Source organism: Oncorhynchus mykiss, chromosome 23, assembly GCF_013265735.2.
Source record: "Oncorhynchus mykiss isolate Arlee chromosome 23, USDA_OmykA_1.1, whole genome shotgun sequence".
NCBI classification, from domain to species: Eukaryota; Metazoa; Chordata; class Actinopteri; order Salmoniformes; family Salmonidae; genus Oncorhynchus; species Oncorhynchus mykiss.
The window spans coordinates 43999741-44011642 of NC_048587.1; the positions used below are offsets into that span (position 1 = coordinate 43999741).

Here is an 11902-nt window from a genome sequence, read left to right on the forward strand (position 1 = left end):
TTTTGGAACATGGGTAAATAGTCAATTCCTCTTGAAGATAAATGATGTGCTGTATGGTGCAGATGGACATTTCTGAAAGCTGAAAAAGATTGAAGTGAAACACTGGTCCTTAGACCTAATCACAAGCTGTAGATTATTCTGTCCATTGACCCAGATGGTAAGGCTTGATTCTGCAGCTCCTCCTGTATATAATCATGTGGGTGCTTATATTTTTGCTGTTTCGCACATGAACAAGTTTATATCAATTTTTTCATATCCCAACTCTACCTGAGACACCCTCAGAGAGTGTGGTCATTAGTATTAAGTACATTGCTCAAGGGCACATTGACAGATGTTGTTTCACCTTGTCGGCTCAGGGATTCGAACTAGCGCCCTTTCCGTTACTGGCCCAATGCTCTAACCGCTAACTGCTGCTGCCCCAGATAACAATGTATACCAGTCTGTCATATTTTACTTAGGTAAGTGAGATGTCCATCACCCATATAGGTCTTCCAGCTGGCATAATGCATGTTCTACCACTCCAATGACCTAGCAACATTTTTCATCCTCTACATTAATGTGGAACATTTTAGTTTCCTACTGTTTCCATCATTGCATTGATTGCATTGACAATGCATGGCAAAACAATATTTTCACCTGGCAGGAAAGTAAAAAGTACAAACTTGCACAAACGTCCACAGCTAATTTCTTCCCATAGGTCAAGGCTGTATTTCAGGCACTAAAGCCATCACTTTGGGCTAGGCACAACAAGTTCGATAGCGACACGACTTCAACATGACTGCAAATATGTATGTTAGTTATAATTAATTATAGGATGGAGGTAGGTGATACAGTGTGGAAGAATGGCATTTGTCTGTTATGATTGAAATTAAACTAGGTGATTCAAAATTCCAAAGGCACTCAAACATCTGAGCTATCTTTGTTGCTGGTCCATGGTAACAATAGAATAAGAAACCGGCACACTGCTCTTGCTAGTATCGCTGATCTTAATTAAGTTTTATGTATCAGCCTCGTCAGCACTTTTGTAGGTGAAAAACCCCCTGAGACCGTTTTGTACAGTACACATAAATGCTAAAGAATTCAACTAATTGCCTTGTCCTATATACAGTGCCTTCGGTAAGTATTCAGACCCCTTGACTTTTTCCACATTTTGTCAGGTTACAGCCTTCTTCTAAAATGTATTAAAATATATATATATTCCTCATCAATCTACACACAATAGCCCATAATGACAAAGCAGAAACAGGTTTTTATAAATTCTTGCTAATTTATAAAAAAACAAAAACAGATATATGACATTTACATAAGTATTCAAATCCTTTACTCAGTACTTTGTTGAAGCAGCAATTACAGACAATTATTTTGGGGTATGATTCTACAAGCTTTTCACACCTGTATTTGGGGAATTTCTCCCATTCTTCTCTGCAGATCCTCTCAAGCTCTGTCAGGTTGGATGTGAAGCGTTGCTGCACAGCTATTTTCAGGTCTCTTCAGAGATGTTAGATTGGGTTCAAGTCCGGGCTCTGGCTTGGCCACTCAAGGACATTCAGAGACTTGTCCTGAAGCCACTCCTGCGTTGTCTTGGCTGTGTGTTTAGGGTTGTTGTCCCGTTGGAAGATTGAACCTTCACCCCAGTCTGAGGCCCTGAGCGCTCTGGAGCAGGTTTTCATCAAGGATCTCTCTGTACTTAGCTTCGTTCATCTTTGCCTCGATCCTGACTAGTCTCCCAGTCCCTGCCACTGAAAAACATCCCCACAGCATGATGCTTCCACCAGCATGCTTCACACTAGGGATGGTGCCAGGTTCCCTCCAGACGTGACGCTTGACATTCAGACCAAAGTGTTCAATCTTGGTTTTTACCATGGCTAATCTTGTTTCTCAGGGTCTGAGAGTCTTTTGGTGCCTTTTGTAAAACTCCATTTGGGCTGTCATGTGCCTTTTACTGAGGAGTGGCTTCCGTCTGGACAACTTTACCATAAAGGCCTGATTGGTGAAGTGCTTCAGCAATGGTTGTCCTTCTAGAAGGTTCTCCCATATCCACAGAGGAACTCTAGAGCTCTGTCAGTGACCATCGGGTGCTTGGTCACCTCCCTGACCAAGGCCCTTCTCCCCCAATTTCTCAGTTTGGCTGGGCGGACAGCTCTAGGAAGAGTCTTGGTGGTTCCACACTTCTTCCATTTAAGAATGATGGAGGCCACTGTGTTCTTGTGGACCTTCAATGCTGCAGAAATGTTTTGGTACCCTTCCCCAGATCTGTGCCTTGACACAATCCTGTCTCGGAGATCTACGGACAATTCCTTTGACCTCATGACAATACGTTGCACCTCATAGCAAAGGGGCTGAATACTTATGTAAATAAGGTATTTTAGTTTTTTATATTTTATACATTTGCAAAGATTTCTAAAAACACGTTTCGCTGTTATTATGGGGTATTGTGTGTAGATTGCTGAGGATGTTTTTTTTGTTATCCATTTTAGAATAAGGCTGTAATAAAACAAAATGTGGAAAAAGTCAGGGGGGTCTGAATACTTTCCGAAGGCACTGTAACTATGTTTAAAAGTACTGGAAACTCTTTTAAAAAAGCAGAAGAACACATGCCTGCCAGGCCAGTATCTCAGAAACACCCTACATGAATATGCCAAGCCTAATTTTAAATCAACAGCGAGGTAGGAACTTTGGCTGCAGTTTCCAAACCCGAGATCACGAACAGTGCAGGAGCACAATGCCAGTATGTCATATATTTAAATACTGTTAAATTACAGCCTGTTTACAGTTCCTGAAAAGACCATTCATCTTACTCAACGTTGGTCTGCTTCTTACACATTTGTCAGTAAGAGCTTCCACATGCCAAAGTTTCTGCAGGCGGGAGGGAGGAAAGAGTCCAGGTTATCAGGAAAGATTTTCATAGCGTGTCTTCACTCAGTCTGCAGTTAATTAGTGGGCCTCTACACAATAAGGCCATAAGTCATTAATCATGGCCCTAGCACCAGTCAGCTCGCTGAGACCTGGGAGATGTCCCAAATGGCCCCATTATTTCCTATATAGTGCACTACATTTGGGCTCATAGGGCTCTGGTCAAAAGCAGTGGACTATGTACGAAATAGGGTGCCATTTGGAACGCAACCCCAAGACATGGGGAGGGAGACAAAAGTTAGCTGTCTCTAGACCCCAAAAACTGAAATCTTGAGCTGGAAGCAAGTTCCACTGCTTTTTTAAATTGTTCCCTACTAATCACGGACTAATTTAAATGTAGGACACCAGGTGGGTGGCATTAATTATCAGGTAGAACAGAAAACCAGTAGGCTCCGGACCTTGTAGGCTAAGTGTTGAATACCCCTGCTCTATACGCTATGATTGTCGGTCTTCAATTGATATGGGTCCTGGTTGCATGACTGGGCTGCCAGTAGACTAGAGTATAAATTAGTGGGCCATGTTGAGTGTTGACAGACAAGGGTCCACTGTTCCACTCACTGTTGTGCTTTCCTTTTAGGGTTTCTGTGTTGACAGATTTGTTTCTGCAAGGGAAATATTCTACTTTGTGCTTTACTTAAGCCAAAATACACACACACACACACACACACACACACACACACACACACACACACACACACACACACACACACACACACACACACACTGCCTTATTCAGTACCGAATGATGTGTACAGTATTATCTTGAAGGTAGTCAGCGAAATTACGTTGCATGAGTAGCACAGCAGATTTTGCGATGAGCAAGATACAGGACTTCGCTCTCACATGGTATCTGCACATGTGCACTTGTTCACTTTACACCTTTACAACAGGACCAAAAACAGCAACAAAGTTTAGCCTTGTGTGCCAACGCTCTTAGTTGTTGAGGAAATTGACCCAACCACTATGCTATTTACTATGTGCATCTATGTCATATCGCTGACCTTTAATATATGATATGCTATGCATGTCAGATCAATCAACTGCATTGGATTTTGGCTGAATATACAGTACATGTCTCACTAAGAATAGAATAAAAGAATAGAATAGAACCATTTTATTCTATAGAATTGAATATGAAGGGGACAGCAGCATGCCATTGATTCAGAGTGATCTGTTTGATGTAAAACACAGGTATAACTTTGCTGGTTTCAGGTTGGCTAGAGTCCCAAATGCCAACCTATTCCCTACGTAGTGCACTACTTTTAACCAGAGTCCTATGGGCCCTGGTCAAAAGTGCACTATATAGGGAATAGGGCACCATTTGGCATACAACTAATTTACTATGCCCTGTCAGAATCAGGAAGTGAAAAAGGAGTGATTAATATGGCTCTTGTTTGGAGAGCTAAAGTCATTCTCCAGCTAAAATAAACCAGCACTTCTCTCAAGATGATTGAATACACACTTCTTAGTGAGTTGATTGAACATGCAAAAGGTAATCTATTTCCTATGCCTTTGTAAACAGTGACCCAGCAAGCAGTGAAGTAGTAGGCAGTGAACAGCCATCTTTCCAGGACCATCAGTGTACATAACCATTGTGTAAGGTTTATCAAAGCAGGCCAGCCAACCCGCCTCTGAAGTTTAGGTAAAAACAGGGTTTCTCTTGATTAGGTCATTTATACAGAGGACTATTGGACTGTAAGAATTTGTCCCAAATGGCACCCTATTCACTATATAGTGCACTACTTTTGACCAGAGCCCTATGGGCCCTGGTCAAAGTAGTGCTTTATATAAAAAATAGCAGGGTGCCATTTGAGACGCACACAATACAAAATCCCAACCGCATTAAAGTATATGTGCCAAGAAAATGTGTCCGGAGTCCAATAATGTTGTATTGGAAGTTTCAATTATTATTTTTATTAGACAGGTTACTTAAAGCATTTGTGGATAACAGCAGAATGTAGCTTTATACATGAATGATCCGATTAATGATACCATGAATGATACCATGAATGATATCATGAATGATATCATGAATGACCCATGAATGATATCATGAATGATCCCATGAATGATCCCATGAATGATCCCATGAATCTCACAGCAAGTACCCTATCCCCCCGTTTAAAAAACTCAACAACATAAAAAATCAGGCCTGCATCCTAAATGGCACCCTAGTCCCTTTATAGTGCACTATAAAAGGAATAGGGTGCCATTTGGGACGCATAGAGAATGAGATATTTTCATCAAACTGTTTAAGGTGTCACCAGAGCCTTTCAAACGGCATTACCTTAGTGGTGTTTATGACATCCCAATGCCTTCAACAATAACATCTAACAGACATTGACTACACTACACACCCACAACCACATGGTGTGCAGCTGTGCAGCACAAATTATGGGCATGCCCATAGCATACAGCCCGGCCTGGCCTGGCCCTTACATACACCATTCTTAATGTCAGCATTTGTCTGTGACCCGTCATGTTACACTGCTATGTTCTCTGGGCCAAAAGGCAAAACGGACCAGAAATCTTCCTAGCATTGAAGTTCAAAGCAAAACAGGTGGTAGGTTGGAGAGTGATTAAGCAAGGCAGGAAACCATCTAGTCTCTCATGTACAGACTATATTTCACTTGAGAACATGTGGAAAACCAGATTCTGTCATTTCAGTGTGATTGAGAAGACCATGACCCAATGGTAGGTAGGATGGGATGTGAGAGAAAAGAGTGGAGGTGAGGAAAGGTCATTCAGTACACTATGGGGAAGACTATGGGAGAATCTCAACTGCAAACTCCTCGTGTCCTCTCTCCTTGCCTCCTTCTCAAAATCCATTGGAGGAGAAGGTCAGAGGAGAGAGACCTCTGGCATTCTCATCCAATTGATTTTGATGAGGCAAGGAGAGACAACAAGAGGGGTATGCAATTGAGATTCCCCCAATGTATTGAGCAGAGATGTTCAGGGTTATCCCTGAGTCTCTGGACCAGACCTTTTACTTTGCTCAGGACAGACATTTTATATTTATAAATCTGTTTTCCTTTTGCACAGTTTATGCATATATGTTAATTTATGTATTTGTATATGTTTTTGCTCTTGGAACTGCTTCTCCAATCATACAGTTCAACCTCAAAACGTCACCAAAACCAGGAAGTCCCGAAAGCCAGGAATTCCCCAAAACGTGAAAAGATACATGATCAACACGAGTGACATAATGAAAACATTTTTTTCTTCCCATATCACATTGATGTGCCAGTTGTATGAGGCCCCGCATATCGTCAGAACGGTCTGGTTGGGATGGTGAGTTGTGGGCTAGAAGCGTCAGTAACATACATCATGGGAGAGAGCGATGGTAAAGAATGAATGAAGATGCCGTCGATTTTATGAATATGACATGTGACCATGATGTTGATTTAATCTCTTGGGAATAGTTGTGATTTACTTTGGGATGGGTAATGACATCGTTTGCTTGATTCTGTAGATGTGGTTAAGGAGATGATTAAATGTGTTAGGCCTTGCTTCATTTCATGCTATCTGCTTTACACACCGTCATTACTGCAATCATAAAAACTGTAGAAATGTCCCATATTGGGTGACATCATAAATCATTGTCTAGCACAGCTGCCATTTATTTTACTTTGCCATTTTGTTCTTTCATAATACAATATGGTGTAATCCATTATCTCATAATTTGGCAATGTTTAAATGAAGGAATGCAGTGTTGCAAGATATTTAATGTGTGTGTTTATATTGACACACTCACACAATTATATATAACAGTTGTAATGTTCCCTGATGCATCATACAAGTGGAAGTAGGTGTACTGCCTTGTTGCCTGATGTGTGCGTGTGTATAGGCCTACTGTGCATAAAGAGGCTTCAGCAGCCGAGCCGTCGGTTTCTTCAGGAGCAGGATGGAGTGGTTTTTGTTTTCCAGATTATAGAATCATCAAACAAGTGGAACCTCTTCCCTCCCAGTGTGTTATGTAATAGACAAAAAATCCTCTCAACCCAGTGTAGGCCTACTCTTGATGTGATTTATTGATGTGTATGATATGAGAATTATCAGGCAGCTATACAATATTTAATCCCGCTCATTTTGGATTATTATGTAATCTTGTGTGCCTCAGGTATTTTAAAAATATAAACGTGCGCTATCTTGACATACGGTATGGAGCAATGCAGCAACATATCTTCTACAACGCGTTTGGATTTCTTTAGAACAAGCTGATGAGATATAGACCTAACGTTTAAACGCAATACAATATAGCCAACCTATAGCATTTTTTTATTTTTTTTTATTTTTTAAAGTAAATAAAGTAATTTAAAGTAATTTAATTTAAAGTAAATAAAAAATAGTTATGACTCCACGAGAAATTAGTTGATCTTGTCAGTGAAATAGTCTATATGCAGAGCAAGACGTAGGCTATTAAGCCCTATAGTAAATGTATAGCTGTATCCCATAACCTCTTCTCCTTTATGATAAACTCTCTGCTCAGACAAATAGGGCTAATTGTATCTGAGAACAAGACGCAAAACAATAATTAACGTTGTTTGGGTTGTCACTTTTTAGATGTAATGTTATTTCCCAATGTGCTGCTGATATTGCATGTTTTATAACTGCACAAGCGGATAACTTCCTTATTCTAATGTAATCAGACTGACACCATCATTCGTTCGAAGGTAGGCAAAATATGATCTGTGAAAAACAGTGCTGAATTTGATAGTGGCGTGTTCAAATGAATATCAGAGTTGGATTATTACTGCCTAAATTACTCCAACGATAAATTACTCTAATGCTAATCGGGTGGCGAAATACATCTGTGTCAGATGACAGTAGGCTGCAATTTGATTTAGCTATTTAAAAAGTTTAACAAATATATTTTGCAGTCTTAAAGGTATCGAAATGTGAATAAAATGCGATTAAAATGTTACTCAAGTGTATACGGCACATACTTCAAATGGAGATAGCCTACACAGATCTTAAATGCCATTCCACAAATTAAATGGCGTCGATTCTTTAACAGACCAATTATGCTCATGTCTCACATATTCAAGTGTTTATCATTATAAGTAAAGTAATACTGTATGTCGAATTATTTATTCCATAAACAACCTACCAGATACATAAACCTTAATGTAGCTTGTCGAATTAATAATTAAATGTATGAAGAAATATGAGAAAGCCCAATTTGCCATCAGAATTAACTAGACATGTAATTCTAAGGTTTAGGCCAAAGTTGAAAAGTTATTTGCGATGTGCGGTAGCCGGTAGACCTACATAGGCCTCCAGACTCCAAAATAGGCTACGGCTTTCCAATGAAAAATAGAACGAATAGGCCTTTTGTATGTAGGAAACATAAAACTCTCACAATGAGCATTTTAAAAACGACATACACACTGCCTTGTAATTTCAATGTAACATCTAAAATGGCACGATCCAATATAGCCTATATATTAATTGTAAAAAAGAATGCACCTTGAGCCTCTTACAAATTATATTATAATTATTTTTATTTTTGTCACGCTTGGAGCTATCGCAAATAAATACACTGAGCCCACGGATCCCGTCCTGCATGAAATACAACCAATATAAAAGTCATTTAGGCCTAAAATCTCCTTATAAATGTATAGTTATTATGTGTCTGTCTGTATCTTCTACTGGTATCCTAACGCCGATGCGGTGGTGAGTCTCTGTCCATACAAGGCATAGGGAGAATAATATGGACCTGTGGCAGCGGGCATCTGAACCGACGCGCCGGGGGGCAGGGGGCTCTTTGAATAGGGGTGATAGCGCGTGCTCAATCCCAGAGGGTGATGTGGGCTCCTGAGGGTGAGCGTTCCAGGGCTGCCCGGGGCCGCATTTGGAGGCATGTGCATATGGCAAGCCATGGCGGCCGCGGCGGCGTTGGCTAGCGATGATGAACCCGGGTATCCTGATATCAACTTCTCCGTCCCCGCAAAAGCAGTGTGAGTCCTTAGGTGATTGAGGAGCTCTTCTGAGCAAGAAAACCGTTTGTCGCAAGGTCCGTTAGCCGATACCCAATTACAGACGTGTGGCAGAGGGTCATTTGGGAGCATAAAGCCATAGGGGTATAACGGGTGTCCAGCAAAGGATGGCGGCGAGGAATGCACGCTGTGCAAAGGGTGAGTTGGGTACATGAGAGGGTATCCTGACTTCAGAGCCGAGGACTCATGGCACTGCGAGGCACTGGAAGCACCGGATAAGTGGCTTGCGCAGTGGTAACTCAGGCAGTACGGGTCTCTACACAGGCTAGCAGACATTAGGGACGGAGGAGAAGCCCTGGACAAGGGGCTCCCAGCCTTATTACACTGAAGTTGGCTGGCAGCGGCAAACTGAGCACTAAGTAGTTGACTGCTAGATTTCGTCGGGTCTAAAGTCATTCCGTGAGGGAGAAAGTGTTGGGGATAGCCTGCGTATGCACCTGCTAAACTTCCAGGGTAGGACATGCCAGCAGGCGGTAGAGGGAAAACGGTGTGCCCAGGTTTATAGGGGGAGACTGGCGCTACGAGTCCTCCTGAACCCAGAAGTTGAACAGATGATGCAGAGGAGACAGATGTGAGTGAGTCTGATGTGATAACCTTTGATCCAGAGGTGGTCTCCTGGTGTTGGTTAGCCTCACCGTTAATCCCAGATATCCGGCTGTGACTACCACTGCCGCTTCCCTCCATTGTACTGTTTTTATTGCTATCAGATTCCTTATTCTTTTCCTCCTTGTCTCCCTGCTTACCCTCAGATGGCAGCGGAGACACAGAGTGGCAGGAGCTGGGGCTGCCTGTCCTGGGGGTAAACGGCTGGCAGGTGGCGCTAGGCACTCGGAAACTAGCTTTATCTCCACTCAGACTACCACTGCTGGACGAGGAGTCCTTGTTCTTCTCCGATGATTTGGAGTAGGGTTTGAAGCTAGATTTGTCTTCATTTCCAATGTCACTCATTTTTAGTGGTCCGGATTTGGTCTCTTTGTCACTAGATCCATTTGAGGTTACAGATGAGAGTTTGGAAGAGGACGGAGGGTCTGGTTTGCCGATTTGTGAGCAGGTCTGTGCCAAGAGAGCCAACGGACTTTTCTTGGCATCCAGCTGCAAAATAAGATAAAATAATATTTAATATTCAAGTTCACTGTAATGTTTTTTTCATGGGGTGTTTCAAAACCAAGCAATATGTTCCTGTTTATACAGTGTATTATGTGCCCTTGGATAACTCTGTTAATTACGCACGAGTTTAACGCATTGCGTATAAGGTTATTATAGCCATATATCTGCACAGTCTTAGAAAAATAGATTCTGGATAGAACCAGCAAGGGTTATATGATTGCTTCATATATGGCACCCCATAAGGTTATATATAGAACCGACATTTGTTCCATATAGAACCCTATATGGAACCCAAGGGTTCTATATGGAACCAATTTTGGTTCAGCGAAGAAGAACCCCTTGGGTTCTGATCAAAGGGTTAGAATCTTTAGGGGTGCCATATATGAAGCAATCAAAATAACGCTCTTGGATTCTATCCAGAACCTTTTTTTCTAGGAATGAATTTCAATTTACAATAACTATATGATAATAAACGGACAACTCAAATTGCCTAATAGTACCGATATTTTTAAATCTGAAAACATAGACAGAAAATCATTCACTCAAAAGTAATAACTGACCAAAATCACACTTTTGCAATCCCTATTTTATCCCGTCCCTTGTAGCCTGTGGCCAGCATAGTGCTTACCTCGATGGGACTGATAGGAGTTGATGGCAAAGGTTGAAGGTACTCCGGGTGCAAAATGTGTCCTCCCCGTGCTGTAAGCATTTTCAAAATCTTTATGGGTATACGATTAGCCTGCCGTAAAGGGTTTGAGGGAGAGACGAGATGAAGAAATGGATTGTTTATTCTCGGTGCGCCCTTCTCCCCTGAATAACTGTTCTCCCACACCGGAATCGCGATACTATTTCTCAGGACAGAAAATGCGGGCGATGTGATCATGACCCAATTCTCATTGAGATGGAAGAAAAACAGCCTACATTTGTTCTTTAGGAATACAAATCTAATCAAAGTAAAATGTCATTCTATAGCACCACAGTTCGTTATAAAACCAATAAATAGATACACTTTTATAATCCTTATTAGAGGCGGAGAAGATCAGAACATATCCCGTTCATATCGCAGCAGGAGTGAATGTGTGGCTCGGATGCTTCCTTCCTCAGTGTCGCTGTGTGTGAGTGTGGCAGTGGCAGTAGCACGTCTGTGCGCTTGCTCTCTCTACGTCGGAAGTAGCCTATGCTCTCCTCCCTTCATCAGCATCTGAATTAGTCTCGAGATTAAAGACTTTGCCGCCTTCCAATCAAATGAGCCCCTGAAGTGATTGGAGGGTCAATGGAATGTGACGTCACCTCAAATGGGTTTACTGTATTATTTTGCCATCTCGATGGGGCTTATTTTATTGTTGTGTTTATTTGCGCGTTCGCACATTTACATGTAGGGAGTGTATGGGAGGACTATTATGGGTGGGATAGACTGTTTTCCAAGGATATCCTAGGAATGACTTAAACCATGGACATATGAGTCTGTACGTTTTATGGCAAGTTGTGTTGTAAACATGTTATGCATGTAGAATAGATGTAATGTTAATATATGTCATATTATTTAGGCAAAACTCTAGCAGAATTTGCACTAATGTAATTTGATTGTCCTAAAACATATAGTCCATCTAGGTTATGGGATTTGCCAACACATAGTTATGCTTATAAAACGTTGAAGATAAATGCTTGGGGCTTTTCAGTATGGTTAGTTATTCTCCTTTCAAACACTTGCTGACATCAGTGTGTTGTGGCACTACAGTGGAATGTGCATGTCCCACATTGTCAATATAATTTACTACCCCCCACCCCCTCCCAACACCTCTTTCAATCACACTCTCTGTCTTCTGTCCATTTTGCCCTATACTAGTTATTTGTCAGTTGTCTAAATTCAGGTAATCTGCAGC

At 41.5% G+C, this 11902-nt stretch overlaps 1 protein-coding gene across 1 annotated transcript; it reads right to left on the reverse strand.

Annotated features, from left to right (window-relative positions):
* Positions 1-8392: 8392 nt before the first annotated feature.
* On the reverse strand, positions 8393-11209 carry LOC110502816 (zinc finger protein 503). Its single transcript, XM_021581120.2, has 2 exons — positions 10648-11209; positions 8393-10004 (listed from the first exon to the last, which is right to left on the reverse strand). Exons 1-2 carry the CDS (start codon positions 10900-10902, stop codon positions 8562-8564), a joined length of 1698 nt encoding a protein of 565 aa, XP_021436795.1. The 5' UTR covers positions 10903-11209; the 3' UTR covers positions 8393-8561.
* Between the last annotated feature and the right edge of the window lie 693 nt (positions 11210-11902).